This window comes from Electrophorus electricus, chromosome 19 (genome assembly GCF_041902795.1).
Source record: "Electrophorus electricus isolate QZ-2024a chromosome 19, ASM4190279v1, whole genome shotgun sequence".
Classification (NCBI taxonomy): Eukaryota; Metazoa; Chordata; class Actinopteri; order Gymnotiformes; family Gymnotidae; genus Electrophorus; species Electrophorus electricus.
The window spans coordinates 911,559-934,127 of NC_137515.1; the positions used below are offsets into that span (position 1 = coordinate 911,559).

The 22,569-nt window shown below is 43.4% G+C and overlaps 4 protein-coding genes across 14 annotated transcripts; 2 read left to right on the plus strand and 2 right to left on the minus strand.

Annotated features, from left to right (window-relative positions):
• Positions 1-23: 23 nt before the first annotated feature.
• ccar2 (cell cycle and apoptosis regulator 2) lies at positions 24-7,120 on the plus strand. Of its 3 annotated transcripts, XM_035535442.2 has the most exons (19): positions 224-289; positions 813-836; positions 919-1,004; positions 1,088-1,202; positions 1,322-1,457; positions 1,572-1,692; positions 1,987-2,133; positions 2,494-2,710; positions 2,789-2,899; positions 3,267-3,430; positions 3,679-3,805; positions 3,925-4,053; positions 4,555-4,695; positions 4,801-5,025; positions 5,236-5,382; positions 5,495-5,603; positions 5,711-5,908; positions 6,050-6,207; positions 6,331-7,120. In XM_035535442.2, the coding sequence occupies exons 1-19, from the start codon at positions 239-241 to the stop codon at positions 6,376-6,378; spliced, it is 2,454 nt and encodes an 817-aa protein (XP_035391335.2). In that variant the 5' UTR covers positions 224-238; the 3' UTR covers positions 6,379-7,120. The 3 variants fall into 3 exon arrangements, with proteins under 3 accessions (XP_035391336.1, XP_035391337.1, XP_035391335.2); XM_035535443.2 differs by lacking the exons at positions 224-289; positions 813-836 and adding an exon at positions 24-163; XM_035535444.2 differs by lacking the exons at positions 224-289; positions 813-836 and adding an exon at positions 136-163 and having other exon boundaries at positions 919-987.
• A 354-nt stretch (positions 7,121-7,474) lies between these two features.
• h2az2b (H2A.Z variant histone 2b) lies at positions 7,475-10,160 on the plus strand. Its single transcript, XM_027020173.3, has 5 exons — positions 7,475-7,662; positions 8,691-8,768; positions 8,850-8,963; positions 9,411-9,540; positions 9,871-10,160. Exons 1-5 carry the CDS (start codon positions 7,660-7,662, stop codon positions 9,930-9,932), a joined length of 387 nt encoding a protein of 128 aa, XP_026875974.1. The 5' UTR covers positions 7,475-7,659; the 3' UTR covers positions 9,933-10,160.
• A 1,135-nt stretch (positions 10,161-11,295) lies between these two features.
• ved (ventrally expressed dharma/bozozok antagonist) lies at positions 11,296-13,502 on the minus strand. The gene is made up of 3 exons (XM_027019736.3): positions 13,101-13,502; positions 12,423-12,682; positions 11,296-12,218 (listed from the first exon to the last, which is right to left on the minus strand). Exons 1-3 carry the CDS (start codon positions 13,369-13,371, stop codon positions 11,868-11,870), a joined length of 882 nt encoding a protein of 293 aa, XP_026875537.2. The 5' UTR covers positions 13,372-13,502; the 3' UTR covers positions 11,296-11,867.
• A 4,322-nt stretch (positions 13,503-17,824) lies between these two features.
• On the minus strand, positions 17,825-22,469 carry polm (polymerase (DNA directed), mu). 9 transcript variants are annotated; one of them, XM_027020401.3, is made up of 11 exons: positions 22,080-22,469; positions 21,799-21,988; positions 21,600-21,689; positions 21,266-21,436; positions 21,112-21,183; positions 20,896-21,016; positions 20,656-20,788; positions 20,461-20,563; positions 20,027-20,296; positions 19,443-19,526; positions 17,825-18,974 (listed from the first exon to the last, which is right to left on the minus strand). In XM_027020401.3, the coding sequence occupies exons 1-11, from the start codon at positions 22,256-22,258 to the stop codon at positions 18,888-18,890; spliced, it is 1,500 nt and encodes a 499-aa protein (XP_026876202.2). In that variant the 5' UTR covers positions 22,259-22,469; the 3' UTR covers positions 17,825-18,887. The 9 variants fall into 9 exon arrangements, with proteins under 9 accessions (XP_026876202.2, XP_026876195.2, XP_026876178.2 ...); XM_027020394.3 differs by having other exon boundaries at positions 17,825-19,526; XM_027020377.3 differs by having other exon boundaries at positions 17,825-19,526; positions 21,266-21,455; positions 21,595-21,689.
• Positions 22,470-22,569: the final 100 nt, after the last annotated feature.

Sequence of the window (22,569 nt, forward strand, 5' to 3'; positions counted from 1 at the left end):
GCTAGGTGGCAGTACCGCCATCCTCGGCCTCGTCGCTAGGTGGCAGTACCGCCATCCTCGGCCTCGTCGCTAGGTGGCAATAGTGCATCTCAGCGATGGCCCGCAACAGGTTAGTCCACGAAGAAGACAAGGGCGACGACTCTGCAGACATAAGAAGATCGAGGTGAGTTTGTGTGATAAATGGGAGTAATAATCTCGTATGTGGGGAAAAGGTTCACTACCGTTTCGGGGAAACGCGATGACTGAAAACGTATCTGAAGGCAGTTGCTGGTGTCTTGGTAACTGCAGGGTTAGTTGTTCTCCCCTCCTCGTATTAGAGCAATGGTTACGTTTGCCTTCCTCACCCAGATCAACAAAACCTCTAAACGAGCCTCCGTGGAGACAGCCTAAGGAGGCTTGTTCACTCCTGCCATTTAGCCACAGAGACTATTCGACTTTTAAACGTTATTTCGTAACAGTTTTCACATGCTATTAAGCAGATTCTTGGTTAGCTTAGCTAACTAGTTAGCTACATTCGCCACTATGTATTCCAGTCCATACAGCGGGGAATGAGGGAATAATTATTCCCACAAAAAGGGTTTAATTATTCCCGTGTTTGTGTTTTGAGCAGAACGGTGTCGCTCAAAGCAGACATGGCAGGATTAGTAGCTAGAATGTTGGCAGCGTGTGTGCTTGCCACTGTCCTTCCTCTGGGTGGATGAGGACATGCTGCACGCGTTATACTGGGCACGAGACTGTTCCAGGGCAAGCGAGTGCATTTCCTCTGCTATATGCATTACTTGGGTTTCTTTGAATTCCCCTCTCGCAAACAGAAGCAAGCTGATATGGACACACAGGTACATTTTACCTTAAGCAAGTGTTTTAACAGCAACGGAAGCAGTTCCTTATACTGTTCTAAATGAAGGATTTCTTTCTCAGATGAGGCAGCGAGTTTTTACAGGAGTCGTCACTCAGCTGCAAGACCACCATGGGATGGTAGACCAGGAGGTGCGCTTCCCTATGAGGTCTGCGACCTTCCTTTATTGCTTTCTGGAGAGGAGATTGAAGGTTTAATGGTGTGCTCACGCTTTGCATTGCCATTCTGCAGTGTTGTAGTGGGGCGTGTGCCCTTGCTTGGCGAGAAGGTGCTGGTGAAAGCAGTGCAGGATCCGTTGCAGCCTGTCAGCTGGACGGCCCAAAGAGTGCAGGCTCTTAATGGACAGGTAGGCTGCCCAATCGTAATGCGGTAGGGCTATTGGAAGCAATAGACACCCCCCCCCCCCCCCCAATTTAAAAAGTTAATTGTGCTTTCTGTCTTCTGCTGTTCTCGGTGTCCTGTAAGCCATTCAAGTCTCCTCCTCCACTGCTACCCTCCATGTCTACAAACATGAAGCCAGGAATTTTGGGAAACAAACCTCAACCACTGCTGAAATCCCCCAAAATTCCTCCACTCATTCCTAGTATGCAATCAAATCCAGGTAAAAGACAATTACTATTAAAATAACTAAAGCTACTTTTACCATAACAGCTTCTTAGTGTAATTCCAAGGGCGCAGCTGACACGTTTCTGCTCACCCCCGGCTGATGTCTCAGGTGGTATGCACCAGATGCCCCATCACCAGCAGCTGCCCTGGACTCCTCCATTTGATGGTTGGGGTGTGGGAAACAGGAAGAGACACAACGAGGTGGTAGGAGGGCGAAGAGGTGGACGCTGGTGAGTGGCATTAGTTTTTAATTTATTTGTTTTGGTACCCTTTTTATTCCGTACAGTCAAGTGCAATTAGTTTTGCCTCAATAGGTCAGTTCTGAGATTTTCAGTCTTGTAGTCCTTGGCTCAGCAACATTGGTCTGCTTATGGCGCAGCCTCTCTGCTGGTGTTGAGCTGCTGTTCAGTCTCTCGTTCTGACCTCCGTTCCCCTGACCGGCTGTGCGCTCGCTCCAAGTGTGTGGGCTCGGGCGATGACAGACCCACCGCTCACCCCTGGTGCCTCTCTGTTCTTTGACTCAGGGAGGAGGGCGGGACTCCTTGGTCAAGCGACAGCACACACCTGAAGAGGAGGCGGTGGAGAGCCCCGGCCGAGGAGGAGATGCCGAGGAGGAGCAGCTCTGTGGTCAGCCAGAGTGCTCCCCTCTTCTCCCGCTTCCCGCGAGACAGGTGGCTGTGCTTAGGGCAAAATAATAATAATAATAATAATAGAGAAAAGTCATGATGCAGTTCATTTATATCTTGAAATATAAAATTAAATGAAATTGAAACCCCCAGCACACTGTGTATTCTTGGCTAAAGAAGTAAATCTTTATTCTGGAATTAAAGATGCCTGTAGAGCTGTAGTACTCCAAATGCTTCCTGGAAAACGATTCCAGAGTTTGGGAACTATTTATGAAACAACAACAAAAATAAAGGCAATTTAAGTGCTAGATTTCCTCCAGCACCAAGTGTGCCATGACTGCTGCAGGCTCATGTTTTTGTTGGTTGGTTTGTTTGTTTATGCTTCTGTCTACTTCTCTCCTTTAGCCAGGCCTGCGGCACCCTGGAGCTGCGGCGGCGCTACCCACACCTGCACGCCCCTGCCACGCTCTTCCACCTGCAGCTCTGCTGGCCGGAGTCCTTCCCCCCTCGGCAGCCCCTGCCGCTCGCCAGGTCCTGCCTCTATCACATGGGCCCCAGCCAGCCCCCGGGGGACACCACCGCCCCCAAATCAGACCGTGATGACACCTCATTCTCTGTTAAGGTAAGAATTGTCCCAGACGTTGCAGAGGTTGTGCGTTATTTTAGCCGCTGTAGTGACGCTTGTCCGTCGTCCTGTAAGGTGATGCTCCTGTCCATGCCTGGTATGGAGGACTTCTACGCTCAGTGTTGCAGCGGTACAGAGGATGGCCAGGCACATGGGGACACGGTACATCCCACGACACTGTTTAAGGTTAGCACGTTCTGCCCTCTGTCTGTATAGTGAACATGATGTATCATGTAGTCCTTTTATTATTTTTGCCATGTGTAAGGTTGTGTGATGTGAATGGAATAGAGTTTTGAATATATTGCTACATATGATATGCATTGCAGTTGAAAAAAAAACAAAAAACCTCAATTTAAACATGGACCTTCCAAATTGCAAAAATTGATAGTCATTACAACGCTAGCAAATTATATATTGTGAAATCTTAGTGTTTCTCAGAAATAGGATCATTATATAATTATACCACATTTGATTTTTCTGTAGTAGATCAAGGTGTGTGTGTGTGTGTGTGTGTGTGTGTGTGTGTGTGTGTGTGTGTGTGTGTTGGTTGCAGTTTCTGTTATTGGAGAGGAATGGGGAGCTGGAGCTCCCTGGAGGTCTGTGGTCTTCCAAGGTGGATGGGTCCAGCCCAGGCAAGGACAGCAGCGCTCTTCTGCGCACTGCAGTCCGCTGCGTGAAGGAGCAGACTGCTCTGGACCTTACAGCCTGCACGCAATGGTCAGTCTTTCCGGCTAACACCACGGACTTGTAAACGCGTACCCACAACTTCGGTTGCGTGTTTCCTGATGCTGAGACACTGATGCATTGTGTTTTAGTTCTGTGAATGTGATGCTAATGTTGATGGGTTTTCTTGTATTATCAATGTTTTATAGTTGTGGGTTGTTTTTTTTTTAATTATGCAAAAAATCCTGAATGCACAGTTCTGACATGTTTCACCCTGCTAACTCTCTGTACCTGTGTGTAAGGCACAAAATGGCTGAACTCAGGCTGCTGTCTGGCGATAAAATGGAGACCGTTGTGATCTTCATGCCAGATGTGTGGAATCTAGTACAGACGGCGGAGGAGTGGGCCAAGTCACGCGAGGAGCAGAAGGTCTGGGAGAGTGCCACCTCTGCGTTTACACGTGGTGCTCATTCGCCACATCTGAACGGAGGTGGGGGGAGATATCCGACGTCCATTTTGACAAGCGATTGTGTTGGTGGTGTTTGCAGGCTGACGAGCCTCCCCTCCCCGACACGCCCGCCCTGGTTGTCCAGCCCTCTGCAGGCCTGGGTCTTTCCGTCATCTCCCTCTCATCTTTGCTGGGACCACAGAGCTCCCCAACCTGTGGTACATTCGAGGTTTGTGCCCATGCCCCACCCACAAACGCAGGCAGCCAATCATGTTTTAGGGTTCCCTTTTTCTCATAAGCATAACCATGCTTTTGAAAATGGATGCCACGCAGTCATCCTGTGAAAAGTGTGCATGCCAGTCAATGGGAAATTTCATTTATTTTAAAATCTATCCTTTCCTCATTTGCTAAAAAGTTGGGCTTTTTGTACTCTCAAATGTTTTCCGGGTTAGAGGACACTTCCTGGCTTTGATTCATATTGGAACTCACCAAATTATTTGGCAGTTTCTTTAATCAAAAAGAATGTGGTGTCTCTGGTGGATAGTGGTGGATGTAACATTCTATAAACCTCGAATGTGTGAGAGCAATTAAGGATAGAAAAATATATTTCTATACAATTTCAGATTTTACTATTAATCAGCTATTTTCATTTTATATACATAAACTGTCATGCTGTGCGAGTCATTTCTTCGGATTTGTAAGACTGTGTGGGTAACTGGGTCTTGTTCAGGTGTGTTTGGCCAGTGAGCTGTTTAGTGAGATGCTCCAGAGGGATTTTGGACTACAGCTGTACCACTCACTCTGCAGCCTGCCTCAGGGTCCTAGCGCACCCCGTCTTAACACCAAGCTGGAGGAGAATGACGCTCCCCTGGTACTCTGCTCCCATTAGGAAACAACACATGAAAAACACTTGTAATTAATACAACAAACAACAGCACTGATGCATTCATTCTAATGTCCTTGTTTGCTGTCTCAGAAAGACGAGCCGGATAAGGCAGACAAGCAGGCGAAAAAAAAAGCGAGTGATGATGGAAAAAAGAAGACAAAAGAGGAGTGTCAAGAGGGGGAGGAGGTCATTGTGAAGGAGGAGCTGGACCAGCCTGAGTGCCACACAGAGAACCGGAGGGAGAGCAAGAGCCAAGAAGGAGGCGATGAAGATTTGGCCAGTGGGATATCAGACAGTCCGTCGCTCAAGGACAATGTGAGGACAGAGCCACTCGCGTGATGCTTGCTTGTTTGTGTGTTTTCACTTAAGTGCCTGCTGTCCGCCCCCTTTCAGTACTGTCTTACTCATCACAGCTTTAATGCTCACTTTTAATCTTAGGCACTAAATTATTTCTAACTTCAAATGGATGCAGACAGTGGCGCAAATGCAAGTAATGATTCTGAAGCTCGCTCTCTCTCTTTTAAGGATGGCCCCCTGGGCCAGTGTGAAGAGCTTCCTCGCAAGGTGCTCCTCTCCTGGGTGTTTTTCGACCGACTGCTCATAGGCCACCTAAGAGAACAGGACATGCAGGATATACTGCTGTCCCTCGGACTCTACCTCGCTCCAGCTCAGGTGTCTCTTCCTTCAGGACTGGGCATTAGGATAGGAAGGATTTAAGCTGTGTTGCTTGCAAGCAGACAAAAAAATTTTCTTGGTGTACTTTCTAACTTATTTCATTGTTTAGGCACAAAATCTAGTGAGAAAGGCATCAGTTGGTGGACGGTGTCTGTACCGCAAGCTTTGCTCTCGTTGGGTAGACCCAGACGAGGTTGACCGTGACCTCAGTGCTGAGGGTATGATGTAAATCCAACGCGCCCCCGAGGATGTAGTCATTCTCTTAAATATGAAAATATGTCCATTATATTATGCCACATCACCATTTTTGTCATATAAATTACAGGCAACAAAGGCTTGCTACCTGGCACGCCCACCAAGGAGAGGGGCTCGACTCGCCGGTCTACGGGCAGCATGAACTCAGACGTGGTCGCCTACAAGGGGAGCATCCTGAATGTGCCCAACCTGCTGCAGTCCCTCGAGAGCAGCAAAGCTGCACAGCACGAGCTGGAGCGACAGCTGGCCAGCCTGCAGGCCCGACTCGGTACTGTAAAACCACAACCTTTTGAGTTCTATTTCTGTCAGCAGGCACCGGTGGTAAGGGAGGGGAAAGAAACTGGTGGTACGGTAGAATTTAGGGGTCACCTGCTTAGAGTGTGTGTGTGTGTGTGTGTGTGTGTTACAGAGGCAGCCGAGGCAAAGCGAGTTTCTCAGCAACAGGAGCAGCTGAAGAGCAGCCTGGAGGAAGCAGAATCCCTCAACAGGACCTATGAGAAGAGTCTGAAGGAGAACGCAGGTCACATGCTCGCTGTCATCGAAAAGATGCAGATGATGATCGATCAGGTAGATACCTCGCGGCGTACTGAGTGCCGTCCCAACCCCATACCCTCCCTCCACTTTCTTCTCCTTTTAAGATATAAAACTTTTTGGTTTTTAAACTTTTCCAACCTTTTTGTTCCTTTACAGACGACACTCCTTACAAGAGCAAAGGAGGTGAAAGAGGTCCAGGACTGACTGTCTGCTCATGTGCCACAGTAGTCAAGAACCGTTTTGGCATTTCTCAGTCTGCATTTCTTTGTCATCTTAAGCTCCATATACACGTGGAGTATAAATGGGACTGTGTAGTTCAATATTAAAAATGTCAATGCTCAACACCAGCTTCAGTTCAGAGGCAAGGTCTGAAAGATTTTTGTGTGAAAACGTTTGGTTTCTGATAGAACTTGCCCAAATGGGTAACTTTACCCTCTGTGGATAGCATGAAACTTGATGTTGGAGTTCTGTGATTTCCTTTATATTATTATTTATTTTATTTTTAAATATAGAAAGAGGGGAGGATGTTATTAAAATGCAATTTTGGATACTAGTTTGGTCTTTTTCTTTTTTTAGTGTTCTCTCCCTCTTGTGCTGAATGTGTATTTGTATGTGATTGGGTGTCCCTCACTAAAGGGAGTCTTTTGTTAATTAAGGAAAAAACGACATGCAGGAAGTCATGGCAATTCCCAGGCCATGTTCCAAGCACCCAAATAATGGAATTTTGCATAACTGAGATACATTGTACCATGCAATCTTTAAATCTGTCTTCTGAGGGGAGTCTGGACATTTTACCCCAGTAATTGTTGGTATTTTCATAGGCTTTTTGGTTGAAATGAAAGCACTATGGAAAGAAATATGTATACATACATACAGTAACAATAAATTGTAAGATTGCATTAGACTTGCACTGTATAAACCTGTACTAATAAACATATAAATCAAATCCATTATTAATGATTAAATAAGCAATAAAAGTCAAAATTGCAATACAATTTAGAGCAGAGCAGTTTTGCATATTAATAAAATTAATAAGCTTGTGCCTTTGGTCAGGAAAGACTTGTAGCAACAAAGCCCAGAAAACGTTTATGGAGGCAGTACAGGTAGTATTGTGCATTAGGTTACTTTACCAGGTTCTTAAGTTTAAATCCACGCTCGGTTTTTAACGAGAAGTGGTGTATTTGGGAAGGTTTTAGTGTTTGATATAGTGACAAGGCCGTATATACAAGTCCGTGATACTGAGTGTTAACTTTGTGCTTTGGAATGAAGGCGTTCCCCACGATAAATTATGCACAGAACGACTGCGCGCTTGTCGGTTTAACGGATCGCTGTCTTACGTTGTTCTCGTGCAGCTGACAGGACGATTGTTTCCATTAAATCTGCATCCCGCCATTTTGGAAGCACCTATAACGCCTTTACGGAAATCTCCAGCTCTGTGGTCTTGACCTACACACTCCGGGCACTGAGACTCCACTGTCTGCTGACATGGTAGGATTGGGTGTTTCATTTTAATATACCGCCTAGTTATTTTAGGTTCTTGATGAAAGCGACACGTTATGTTGGTATTTGGATTAATTAGTATTGTTATCGTCTAGCTTTTTGCCTAAAATCTAACACTGGTTATCTATATACTTTTAACTAGCTTGTATAGTTTGTTAGCTAGCTTGATAGCTAGGTTAGCATGCTTGCAATGTTTTGGTGAAAGCGCCAACCACTATGGCTATACAAATGAGTCTTTCTAGAGAAGGTGAAATTATTTTCGGATTGCTAGACTTAGGAATGTACTAATTTACCAATTACTGTTATTGCGCGTATGCATTAAGTAGTTGCATTGCATGATTCATTTCCACATCAACATCCCCAAAGCAGTTGTATGTGATTTTAGAAGCTTGCTGCTTAGCAACCCAGCTAGCTAATGTTATCATGGTAGCTTTCGCGCCTCTTACACTAACTAGCGGCAACTAGCTAGCCAGCTAAGTGTTGGCGAGTTTTATTAGCTAGCCAGGCTACTTTAACTTTAGTTAGCTAGCGTTAGGGCTAGATAGCTACAGTATAGCTACTTTTAACTTCAGGTAGATATAGTATAGTTTTCTATCTGGTATTAAGACGTCTTTATTCGAACTAGCCGATAGATGAAGGTTTAAGTGAATTAAACATATAATGGTAGCTACGCTTTCGACGATTGAAATACTTATATAAGCATGTTGGTGTGAAACATTTTGCTAGATAGCGGTCACAGAAACCATAGCTAACTGAGGTAACGTTAATTCAGTAGCTAAGTGTTGGCTGGCTAGCCTCTCGCGCGAGTATTTGTGGCAGTCTGCCTGAACCGTTGAATTAAACTGCCTACGTTAACTAGCTATTTGGAAGCTACTTTTGTATTTTGTTCCTTTTAACTTAATTAAGCACGAAGTCTTAGTATGGCAGTCAAATGATTAACTTTTTGCAAAATAAATTTTTGAATTTAAGGGACTGATGTTATTTGTGTTATTTGTTTTTCTTTCTCTGATTGCTAGGCAGGAGGAAAGGCTGGGAAGGACAGCGGCAAAACCAAGGCGAAGGCGGTGTCGCGGTCCCAGAGGGCTGGTCTGCAGGCAGGTGCATTTGTCCCAGTCAGTAGAACGGCCGTGCTCTGTGGAAAGAGCATGTTGTGACAGTTGTGGTTTGTTCCGAAGTTCCCAGTAGGTCGCATCCACAGGCATTTGAAGACGCGCACTACAAGCCATGGGCGTGTAGGTGCCACAGCAGCAGTATACAGCGCGGCCATCCTGGAGTACCTCACTGCTGAGGTGATGTTCGAGCCTCACTGTCCTCATACATGTTGCATGTTTTTACCCTAAAGATTGTCTACTGGAATTTGTTTTTCCACTTGTTTTGTTCTCTTTTTCCCTTCTTCTTTTCCTTCAACATCTACGTCTAATGTTTGGAGAAAAAAGTGTGCACTAAACAACAACATCCACATCATAAGTTACTGCATAATTAAAGATATTGGTGCCTTATCTCAAGAGCATTTTAAAACTCTTAATATAACATGGTAAAGGTTTGGTTTAATATTAATCACATCGTATGACTCCAAACTTAATGATTTGTAAGGGGGTTCATTTGCATCTTTAAACCTCAGTATTACAAAGGTGAATGAACAAACAATGTATTTTGCAGCTCTGCAAGTAGTTACAGAGTGTTTGTGCTTTAGACCCATGTTGTGATTCAGCCTTCTGCATGCTGTCTGTTATTAGGTGTTGGAGTTGGCTGGTAATGCATCAAAGGACTTGAAGGTGAAGCGTATCACACCGAGGCATTTACAGTTGGCCATTCGTGGTGACGAGGAGCTGGATTCACTCATCAAAGCTACCATTGCTGGTGGAGGTCAGTGTTACAGACATGCAGGCATCGACTTGATTCATATTATGAAGGCATTGTTCCCCAAACATGTACTAAAGTTATAATTGGTAGATTATGTTCTGCTGTATATCAAGTTAAATTTTTAAAAATGAATACAATCATAGGGCTATACAATACTTTGGAAAAGTATATCACCTTGGTCACCTTTACATCTTGTTATTCACAGTGCCTTTAGAGGAGTCTAATAATCATTAAAGGCTTGAACTGTTTGTTTGTTTGTTTGTTAATAAACAGTGTGACTCTAGGCTAGTAGTTTGCCTCTTGTCTTTAATTGGCTCTTTTCTGTCCTTGTAGGTGTGATTCCACACATTCACAAGTCACTGATTGGGAAGAAGGGCCAGCAGAAGACTGCATAGAGAGCAGTTTGATCATGTTTGTATAGTTAAAGGCAATCAGCATGGAGAGAGCAGTTGTTTTCTATGTTTTACCCTTTGTCTGTTTATTTTGTAACTGTAGTTTTAACATTTAATAGTGTACTTTTTAAATGGGGTAAAAAAGAGGCATGGAGTTCTCAATGTCGTATATCATGATTATCGGCATGTTTTAAATTTGTTTTATACATAAAACGTTGAACTTTTCTTAAATATTATGAATTGTTATGGTTATTTCATTAGGAGAGCAGCATTGACATGAGCCATCTCCATAATAAGAACTCATTATAATCCTAATTTCTAAAACAGACATTCTACATTAATTTTGTTCCCTCGCATTTGAAATATTGAGCCATATGTTCACTTTTGTGATTAATGTATTTTATGTAAATGTACGGCAGTTTCTATTTTGTTATATAAATAAGTCAACTTTCGTGAAATCTTCACAAATCTCAAGAACTAATAGAAATTTAGATGGCCCTGTTTACAATAACTTCTCTTCCAGTATTGGGTCCCTGTCAGAATAAGCAAGGACACAAGTTGTCAAACATGTTTGTTATAATAGCATTAGGATGTAATAGGTGATTGCAGGCATTATAGCACCCTATATCTCTCCTTTTGTGACCTGCTATAGTTAAGAAACTTCAAAAGAGTAGTAGTGTTTTAAAATAGCTCAGTTTAGCCTCACAGCTATACATCACTTCCTTTCACCGTCATGTACTGATAAACCAGATATGAACTATAGTGTAACACCTTCAAAAAATTTCAAGAATGTTTACTTAATCTCTGGAAAGATACCAGATGTAAATACTCTAGTATATTTTTAGAATAAAAAGTTGAGAAAACAAATTGCACGTGACGGTTTTTCATGGCATAGTGATATGCTTTAGGCAGATGCAATAATTACGTTTTTTAATAATGCATGATAGCAAAGTCATCTGAGCTTTGAGAATAGTTTTGTATGTTTGTGTTATGGCTTTCTCTACACCTGCCATAGATTGATAACAGGCTGCATTTAACTAATTTAATACCAGACACAGTTGTAAACAAAGCAGAGATTCCGAACAGTTTAAGAAATCAGGAAATTGTAATTTAAACCCAAGTTGCCCGTGCTTGATTACTGTGCTTTGATTATAGTGTTTTCCCCAGAAAACAAAGCACAGAATCAGTCTTTTGCACTGGCCATCTCATTCCCTCACAGCCTGTACTTTAATTGCCCATTAAGATCTGTTGGCGGAAGTGCAATTCAGACTTCAATATGTGTAAATGATCCTGGCTCGTGTGCACTTTCTACAGGCTATAGCCATTCTACATTTAACATTAAAATGCTTTGTGCTGTTTTCAGGGGTAGTTGCACCATGTTGGAAACAATGGTGACTATTTTGATTTAGAATAATTGTATTATAATAAAAGTAATGTACCGTGTGTTTGTTTGTTTTTACATTTTGTTGACTTGCGTCACAAATGTCAATTATCATTCCATTCATGAGAGCAAAACAAATTCAGGATATGTTCTTGCTGCTGGGAACTATTTTGTGATTGTCTTCCCTACATGATGAAGTTTATGTCTTTGTAGTATTAGAAATTCTTCCTGTATTCGGTACCGCTGTGTCATGTGTTAATCACACATTTCTTAACTCACCCTACAGAAGAGCTGTTGCCAATTGAATAAATATAAACATAAGCATACTGACAAACACATTTATTACACAGTCATATTGTACAAACATGAACAAAATATACCTTTAAATGATTTACATGTGTGTTTTTAAATATTTTAACAGTTCTAAAAAGAAAGTACAAAAAAATAGACATTAATTATTGCACTGCACCCTATGTTCCAAAATGGGCTTCAACAGAGAGACGCCTAAAGACTCCTGCGCTTCTCCGGCTGTAGTTCATGTGGCTCAGATTCACTGCTCATTGTGATGTGAAGTACTGATGGTGGTACGGCTGGAAGGGTGGTACGAGGGCTGGGCTGCCCGCAGGCACGGACAGGCCCTGCGGGCTCCTGTACTGGTAGAGGGCGCTAGCAGGCAGGGCGGGCATAGGTGCGGCGGCAGGCGGGCCATAGTGCAGGCTGGGTGGGCACAGGTAGGGAGTCGGGGTCTCCTGCGGCGGGTAGTAGCAGGGGTAAGGGGCTGGCCTGAAGGGCTGCAGCTCGGGATAATGCATGAGTTGGGAGGCTACGTTAGCCTGGCACGCGTGGGCCAGTGCGTCCTGTACCGTCCTCTTCAGCTTCATACGTCTGTTCTGAAACCAGTTCCTGATCTGTAAAGAGAGGCAAACCCATCGTTACTACACAGACAAGCATCACAGTTTGGTTTGTTGGTTTGTCTGATGATAATGTGTAATTATACGTTATCTTTTAGGCATTGATAAAATCATAGCAAGTCAGAGGTTAAAGTCGCTAGCCAAAAACAATAATTAAAAACCTTTTTGGAACTGGGAAGTAGATCCTGTTTAAAATCTTACCTGTTTATCAGAGAGACTCAGTCTCTTGCACAACTCAGCCTTCTCCTGGGCTCCCAGGTAAGCGTTCCTCTTGAAGGCTCTCTCCAGGCTGTCGATCTGCTCTGCTGTGAAGGCGGTGCGGGCTCTGCGTCCGGTGCCAGGGGAGGCCGAAGGCGGGGCTGCCTCCTTAGAGGTGCTGGGCGAGAGGGAGCGTCCGCCTTCGCTCTCGTAGCCTGATGTCTCCTCCTCTTCTGTGCTGCTGCTGAAACCCAACTCAGAAACTGCAATGAGAGAAAGACATTCAGTGGGACTGATCTCCCATATAACCATGAGAGCCCTTTCCCATTTCTGATATATTAGCATTACACACTTGTGAAAGTTTGTCTTGTTTAACTCTTCCATTTCTATACAGCAGCAATTTTTTGCTGTTGTTTTAATTTACACAATAATGCTGAACCAAAGCTGAACCACTGAGTCCTGATGTGTGTATACATCTTTAGCAATCAATAGGCCTAAAACAGCTTGTACATTTCCAATACTTGTAAATTCAGATTTTCTGAGAAAACCATCTGTGTGTGTGTGTGTGTGTGTGTGTGTGTTGAGAGCACTCTCAACCATTTCACTGTGAGTTATATTGTGTGTGACTATGTATGTGACAAATAAACCAAACTTGAACTTGAAAGGTTTTTGGCATCTTACCATGAAGCCTCTCGGTGTTGCTTGTGTTCTTCTCCTGCTTTGATGGAGTCATAACGCTCTGTACAGGTCTCGCTGGCTCAGGGTTTTGGTGAGCTTCTGTGCTACCCAGACTCCAGCCATAGAAACCCGGGAGACTTTCCGGAACAGTCCCTGAGGTGCTGGGATCGTCTGAGGCCACGGAGATCCAGGAGCTGGAGGGTTGCACACAGCTCAGGCCTCTCGGAGCCTGGCTGCTTTGGGACAGCCATTCAACAGAGAAGCGTCCCATCATTGTTATCAGCCACGGCGGCTTTAATCCAGCAAAGAAAGAAAATATCCAAAACGAGTGGAGACGTTCCTGTCCTTGCTGCTAAGGGTCCCTGTGTGCGTCAAGGAGCTCCTAGGGAATCTGCAGGGAGTAGAACTGTGAAGCAGATGAAGTCCTGAGAGCAAATGAGGCAGAGCTCAGTTTGTCTTTGTGTAAGTAATAAGCACCTCCAGCACGCGGATGGGGGTATTTATAGCGCTAATCCCAGCTCATTTCCAATTCACTTAGGCCAGGATCAAAGGAAACATCCTCCCGTCTCTGCTCCCCACCCCATGAGTTTTCACAAGTGTGGTAATTAAGACGTCTCAATCGCCTCTGAATGAGCCCATTAATTCCTGGCTCCAGTAAGTCTGGTGATGTAGTAAGACACCCCCAGACACACATACACACAAACATCCCAAATCATCTCATCTCGTCTGTTCTCCAAGGTTTCTGCTTATGTGTGACTGAACGCTTTGTTTATATGTAGTCAGAATTGATGTTCAGCATTAGAAAATATATGTATGAAATTTCAGGCCTCAAAACACAAATATTATTTGATTGATGATTCTTATTTCATTGTGTTTTAGATTCAGATAATGTCTGGAAAACACTTAGTAGTTGAACTATTTCTTCATATATATATTAACTTATTTTTGCATATGCCATTGCTTTATAATAAAACTGACAGTGCTGCAATAGTTTATAAATACAAATAGTAGCCTAATACTAGTATAAAGCTCTCTCTCTCTCACACACACACACACACACACTTGATGTTCCTGTGAGTAGCTGCAAATCTGGGTAATTCATCTCTTGTTTATGTCCTCTTTAGCCGGTATTGGTATCAAAGCGCGCAGCTGCTTTGAAGTGCCAGGTAGCAGTTAATGGCCTATTATGGAAACGCTACACGGCGAACTACGGAGTGTGGAGACGGTAGTCTGGAGAAGGCCAACTGCTGATGGAGATATTTGTAAAGACTGGCGCTTGTACTCGGCCTTTCTTAAATGGAATTATTACATTCGTCTGATCTAATTCCTCAGGTGTTTATCGCCGGATTAAATGATTAATCTACGCATCGTATAATAAAGATCAGTCAAGGTTTGGCTTTCAAAGCTGCCATATCATTGTTTGCTAAAGATGCGATTGATTTGATCCCCTTAAATCCACCGAAAAACAAAGGAATAAAAAAGACGGCGCCACGGGTGGAGATTTTCGGCACATCAACTGAAGATTTGAAGAGTAATCACGGCCTGGTCCTTTACATTCAGAGGGTCAGCTATTACCTGTAGTCTGTTAGAAACGGCTCTTTATTTGGCCTAAACCATTGTGGCAAGCTGCCAGAGTTTCAGGTGCGTTTTCTAAAGCTCATCATAGATTAAACATGCCAGTCTGTTATAGATACTTTATGAAGGACTGTGGATATAATGTGGTGGTTATTGCACTAAATACTTTTTGATTCAGAATATAACGACTTTGTGATAAAACCATAAATCTTAACATTTAAATTAGTTGTTTACATTTGAATATGTGTATATTCAGGGTTGTTTTTATAAATTGATTGTGTACTCAGTACAGCCTCTGTTAGCCAGCCTTACCTGCCCAACCAGTTATTACTGTAAATAAATAATGTACCAAAAATTGATTTATTTGTCGATTTATTTATTTATTTGGTTATATTTATTTATCAAATGTAACACCTAAATATTGTAATATACACATTCTTTATTTATATTTTGTTGACTTTGTCTTAATAAAAAAGAAGCTCACTGTAAATGGAGACCTAGGGAAGTATAGATATAATTTTTTAATTGTCTTTTTCAAATTAGACTACAGAAAGAATCTCCCCGAAGTGACCACAATTCAAATGAACACCACCTAGTTCTAGCCATTTATCACTTCAAAGGGCAGATAACTTGTCAGCTCTCTCTCGTCATATCTCCATTGCTATCTCCTCTCTTTTATTAAAAGGCCACAACAAAACCCAGAGCCATGTCTTTGTGTATCTGCCGCAGATCTCTAGGGCCCGGCTGGGGAGTTTCTGTCCTCCAGCGTGGAATGCGTGACGAGGGGACAGTCCCCTGGACAGAACCAGCTTCCTTGAGTCCTGAGATGTGATAAAGCACAGGAATTACTTTGATGTGACTGACAGCCAGGAGAGAGAGAGCGTGTGAGAGCGAGAGGGCAGGGAGAGAGAGAGAGAGCTACAGTAGAGACACCACGGTTTTATTGAGGACAGATGGGAGGAACAGGAGACGCCATGGAGACCACGTCCTGTCCCAGAGAGCCTGCCAACAAAAGCAGAAATTCCAGTATGACTCAGTGGTTTATTAGCAGGTTGACGTAGCAATCAGGGTGACAGGAATGCTAAACAGGTGGGGAAAATCTGATCTCTGACCAGTGAGCTGTAGTAAAAATTAACATAGTCTCAACATAATCAAAAAACATGTAACATGGTCATTGCTTATATACATCACCAGATAGACTGGGCACTGAAGGTCAGTACCAACAAATATGTCTGCCTGAGAAGGGGGCTTTCACTTCAAAAAAGGGTAAAAGAGGCCAGTGGTTTTAGACAACACAGAATTCAAACCATTGGTGGTTATTTCTTTGGTTCTCCATTCTGGATCAACTCTTAGCATCTATTGAAAGAGCATGAACAGACAGCCATGGAGGTATCAAGTTGCAGCTTTACAACTGATCATGCAGAAGGCTGAATGAAACATTTACCAGTGAAAACTCATTATTAGTTTACTGTTGACTGATAATTAGCTTGTTTGAATAAATTTAGGTAGCACCTCCAATTTCTTCAGATTAGCACCTCCAAGTTTGCAGTGGACCACGTTGGAAAATGTCTTTTGTATTTGCGTCTGTGTATTTTATTTGTGTAAATCCATTACTTTTAAACTGACAGTAGTCTTAATTTGTAATGAAAACGTCACTCAAATCAGACTCCCTCCCTCCTGTTCAGTTTTCCAGCCTCGTACAGACGACGGTCTCTGAGGGTGAGTGACCTCCAGCCGTGATTGCCTTTGATTGTCCCCACTGATCTCCTTTCATCTTTAATGGGTGCTGTTTGCTGCCCCGTTAGGGCCGCAAACGTGTCATCCCAGTCCTGCCCCCTTCAGAGCCAAAAGCCAGAACCAAACGGAGCGGGTTTTCCTCCCAGCATACCAGGGCTGTCACAGACAGGTCGAGAAAATGGTGAATATAGTTTTATTAGCTGTGAGAACTAGTGTGAGCAATTTGAATGTCATGGATTTAGTGAATGTGTTGTTACTGTGCTTACATTGCACTTCTATATTTCAGTAGGAACAGTTCCTACAGTGTGGGCACTTCTTTCATTTATTAAAGGTGTTGCAACATCTCTTGCATAAAATATTGTTGCAGTTTGTTTTGGTCTGACTGCATAAAAGTAGAAATTTATAGTATGTTTTATATTATGATTTTAATGATGTTTTGGGGGTATTTCAATACTGTTTTTAACATTATTAACACTTTTAATATTGTATGCTTTTGCACTGATTTATGTGATATAAGGTGACCTCGAGTGCCACAAAAGGTGAGAATAAATACAATGTATTATTATTATTGTTGTTGTTGCTATTAATTTTAGGTGGATTTTGCATACTCTTAAATAGACACATTTTTCTGGATTGATTAAAACAACCTTTGGATATTCCCTACTTGCAAACCTTCCCCAAATAACACTTCCATTCATCTTATAATCACATCATTTTGGCTACAATGCCCCCATTAACCTACCTCTGGGGATTCCAACCAGTGGCAACCTCAAAGAGTAGATTTGGGGTCGTGGTGAAACTGGTCTTATTGAGGAGCAAATTCTGGTCGTGTGATAACAGCGAGAGTGGTGGGGGGTGGGTGCATCGGCATCCACATCAGCTAGAATCTACTCAAAGCCCCCCCTCGGGCCCAGACGCCAGCCCGCTGCATGTCTCCGAAGGGCCACAGTCACCGTCTACCGTCTGTCCCAGGAGCACGGAGACATTGCGCCGCTCTCGCTCCTATTCACAAGACTTTTGCTTTCACACTTATGTCCTGGGAAAGAGAAAAGGTAAGTGTCGAGATGGGATTAGATCCCATTGAGCACAGATGATCCCCCACACCCAGTCTTCTCACAGGTCCATGTTCCAAACTCCTGCCACAGGGCAGGGTGCGGAGCAGTGGAAGCCTGCTCACATGTTTGTGAATGGGGATTTAGATTATGGCAACTAGTGTCGCAACACTGCATTTGAGGTTTTCTTTTTCCTGTTACGGCATGGTATAAAGAGAGATATGAGGTGTGAGCTTGGCCTTTGAAGAACAAAGGACATTTGGAGGTCAGTTAATGATGTTTGGAAGTTTACATTGAGCTCATCCTGAGGAATCAGTACACATGAAGAGAACTAACACATTTAAACACCACAGGAAAAACAAAGTAACTAAAACGGTTTATTGGGGTTCACAGTATCTGTGACAATATATTTTAATGAGATTATAAATTTGAGATGTTATGTTAAAAATTGCAATGGTGCTCTTTAGTTGCATCATAATTTCGGAAAAATGACAAACTTGTGGGAAAAATTGTACTATATTAGTGCAAAACAAAGTATCAATTACAACAAATTCAACATAAAAATAAGAACAGTGTAGGACATTAGAGCCTAATGTCAAATAATTAACATCTTTTTTCAGTTGTTTGCATTTTATAAGACACAATAATCAATTTCACTGCCATACTAAACATATACCATAAACACATCAACATCGGCACAAACATCAGTGTTGTCGTCAATGCTTCTAACGATACCCACAGTCAGGAAAGGTGACTGTATATGCCTGTAGACAGAGTGTGTGTGTGTGTGTGTGTGGGGGGGGGGGGTAATAATGTTATGTTGTAGGAAATGGCAGTTGGAAAACGTAGGCCAAAGTGTACCAGGTGCACATACAAATACAAAGAGACACGTATGATTTAACTGTTACTGCATACTGCAAAATCCACAAAATGCACGACACATGCATGGAGTTTGTAAATGGCTGCCGCAGTACAACTGAGCTTTCAAGTCTAAGACCAAAACACTCCTCCTGCATACGCAGGAGAAAACACACAAACCAGTAACAGAACCAGTGGAAGGAAGAGTTTCCCTCTTTGCTCTTCCCCATATACCCAACTGGTCTACACTTGTCTAGTCAAAGAAGTTTTCATTTTGTTTTTGACACAACCTACATAAACTCATGCACACACATGCAGACAAACACACAGTCTGAATATTCCATTCTTTTAGGCAGTTAAAGTAATCAAAGAATAAACATTAGAATGTCAGCAAAGTCAGTTTCCTAATATTCTTTCTAAAGGCACTGACACTGTGCTCAAATGAAGATTAGACTGAAGGCAGCGCCGTTAAACCAAAGCCTTTTGTCTGGTGAGAAAGGCAGGTTTTTTGACCCCAGCCGCGTGGTCAGCCTGTTGAGGTAGTGTGCAGCTGGGCTTCAGCAAGCCGTCAGGCGTTCCTCTCGCTTGGGGGAATGTACTCCAGTCCCAGGTGGGTGAAGATCTCCTCCTCAGAGCTCGCATGAAGATAGTGGTGCTACCGAGTGCATCGTGTGTGGAAGGAAGAGAACCAGTTATCAACATTTGGAAATAGAATAAGCAAGCTTCAAGCAAGAACATCCCCAAAACCGTCATCCCAACCCCCTTCAGCGCTGCCTGGTAACTGCATGGGATTAAACTTGAGAATCAAGTGAAGTACAAATCATGGAAGGTAAATATTTAGGTAGGAATACCTGTCTAAGAAGTTGTGTGCCTACCTCTAGGCACATAAATGTGTCATACCTCGTGCACTACGGATACAGGAGAGGAACTCTCTTTGCACAGATGAAGCCTGGTCTGGGAGTGAATTACCAGAACAACGGGCATTTTCCACTGAAAACTTTTTTTTTGTGTCCAGGCAGACAGTTAAACACCGAATGAAAAACACAGTGCGTTTAAATGTGTTGCTGTTTAAAGCACTTTGTCTCGTGTGCCTCCAGCATTTACAGCTCAGCACATCACTCACTCGTTTGCTGTCGTAGAGGGCATGGTTGCTTAAGGACATGCCCCTCTCCTGCCCCGCCCAGCGCCTCAGATCCCTCTCAAACAGCTGCAAGGAGAACGCCGTTGCCGGATTAAGGGATTGAAGGAATGCTGCACCCTACACGTGCTGACATTGCTGATATTCAAACCGAAGCTTAGGCCAATGCTGAGGAGTTCATGCAAACAGTTGTCTCTAGTTTTTAGTTTTTCATTGCTAGCTCTGGTAGAGCCTTTTGATGCATGTATACCCTTGACACAAAATATGAAGGCTTTAAAAACAGATACAGTATTGACCATTACTTCAACTGATGTCATGTGATAAAGAACTAATGATTTGTAAATACAGATATTGTATTACATAGTAAATGCAACACAATAAGAGAGAGAGTGTCTGCATTTGGCAGACTCACTTATCCAGAGCAACTAAGATGCTTATCAACAGGACAGGACATGTGCACCCTGAGCATTAAGCCCATGGCCTTGGTGCTGCTAGCACTTTGCTCTTTCAGCTTAGCTCCAGAAGCAGAAAGTGTGTGTGTGTGTGTTTCTATAATGATATCCCTCCACCTTGGACCCAGTCCAGCCAAGTGTTGCATAGGCAAACTGGCTGTAGGGGCTGACCACGAGGTCTACACGAACTGCCCTCCAGGACGGCCCTGACTGCTGCTCTGACATCCCAGCAGCCCCTGCTGTGGTGCCTGAGCACTCTTTGGTTTGCTCAAGCTTGAATATGGAGAAGCATCTCTCAAATCGGTCCATGTGATGAGGAGCCCGCTCTGGGCCATCTCTGCTCTCCAAGTAAGAGTTCCTTGTTGTTTTCTGATACAGCAGCAAACCCTCGGGGACGAAATAAAAGAAACAGGAATGTTTATATTTACCAAATCTAAACCAAAATTTAATTCAATTATCCCACCGCAAGCAGTTAGTTCTAGTTTCTAAATGCTCCAAACAGTGGCAATAAATTGTAAATATGAAAGGTTTTGCTAAAATGGCTTGACTACCTGATCCTCCAACCACTTCAAAACTTTGGGCATCATTCCTTCTTCTGCACCCTCTTCGGGGTGGGTGATGAGGAAGTCCACATCGTGCCCAACCTCCTTACCCCTGGGGGTGGGAGGGTGGGGATTTGTAATCAGCAGCATATAAACTAGATGCTCGCATGTGACTGCGCAAATTTACTTCAACTGTGCCCAGACCTTCTAAATCCACCTGTGAGAGTAAGGATCGCCCCAGGCAACACCGCCCTCACCGCCTTTCCCACCATGTCGCTGATGGCCTCAGCCTCTTTTTTGGTGACAGGTTTGTTCAGGTCATTATAATACCGCACCCCTAACAACAACAGACAGTTTAGCTTTTTTTTGCCTATATTTTTAGATATATAAGCTAATTTTCACATGAAACATTGACCACCAGATGCATGTCGTTGTATGGTATACCTGCTTGCTGGGTATGGTTTAGCTTCTGGCCTGTGCGTATGAGGTCTGAAGGGTTCCTCAGTCCCTCCCTAAACCAGCGATCAGCACTCTTTACTCCTACCCCAAAAACACCTGTGAGTGCCTGAAAGAAGCAAAGAAAAGCAAAACTTTAGTAGAACATTGCAAAAAGGTTACATAATGTGTGACATTATAAACTCAAATATGGTTGTTACATGCCTTCATGGCTTGAAACTGCTCGGACTGTTTTGTTGTCTCCACTTCCTGGGATGCACCGTCCTCCAAAATCTCCTAAATTTATGGGATGTTTCTATCCATCACCCATTCTTGACGTTCAAAATTAACTGGAACTTCAGCAGAAATTGCCTCTCACCTTTATGACCCTGAGTGAATGACCACCCAAGCAAGGAAGGTTCTTCAGGTCCTCCATCCTGCGTACGACTCGAGGGAGGGCCTTCAGGACAGACGCAGACCTCCGGAATGCTATATTCCTGCCTTCATTCTCCATGAACTCTGCATTTTCTGCCAAGATCTCCAGAGGTTCCTGTGTGTTAGAGTGAGCACTGCCTTGCTGGTGATTTCATGGCCAAGTGAACAGAGCAGATTAAAAAGAATTGCCAAGGACATGTTTACAGAAAAGTGTAAGGAATATGAAAGTGAACAATGCACAATAAAAGGAACGTAAAAAAACCCACAAAAGACCTCACTGTGAGGAATGTGTTGTGGTGGTTCAGAGGGGATCTCCTTTGACAGGCATAACTCTTCACTGCAACATGTGCAGAAGGCTTTGGACTGGTCTATAAAATAAATTAAAGAGTGTCCTGTTCTCTCATCATCCTGAAGCTTCAGCTTCACACAGTTAAAATGTGTTAAAGTCAGATGATAGTTGGAAGAAATACCCATCACCTTTAGTCTGTGTCTGTCTTGAACTTGTAAAGGACTTTCAGCTGCAATACTCTCAGTCAGCCAACTGATATCCAACAGATGGAGAGAGCAAATAGATGCTTTTTCATCTTTTTCCTCTGTCTCATTGGTAATCCAGGCCTGGACCTCATCCCCAGTATTGTTTTCTGACACAACATGAGTGACAGAAGGGCTGCAATAGCCAAATAATACTTAGATATTACAAAAAGGAACCGTTCCATGACATATCACTCCAAGGCAGCACGTTATATTTTAGGTGTTACCTGTAGGATTCTTCGATCCGAAACCCTTTGCTCCTTCCGAGTTGGGTAAGGAAAGATTTTCGGGATGCGCCCATTTTCCTTTCAATGATGAAAATAGCTACATCATTAAATTTACAGGTTTCACCGTGTTGATCTGGAGTTTGAGGGTGTGTCACCTTCCTGCGTTTCAAGGGGACCATGGTTCGTGTGGCACGCTAGCGCCTTGGCTGAAAGAGCATGTAGTAGTCGCAGTGGAAGCCGGGCTCGCGGGCTGCTCGCGGGCTACTCGCGACGCTCTTACGACCCCGCGTGTGTTCACAAACACGTGCAGCGCTCAAAATAGTTCCGCCGGAAGTAAACAAAATTAGCCAGCTACACCAAGTGAGAACGAAGCTTCCGTAGTTGAGACGGATAGCGAATGAACTCGAAAAAAATGGGCCAGATATTTACTGTGCAGTTTACACTGACTGTTTTATGAAGTTGTAGCGAAACTCTACAGTATTAAAGTTAC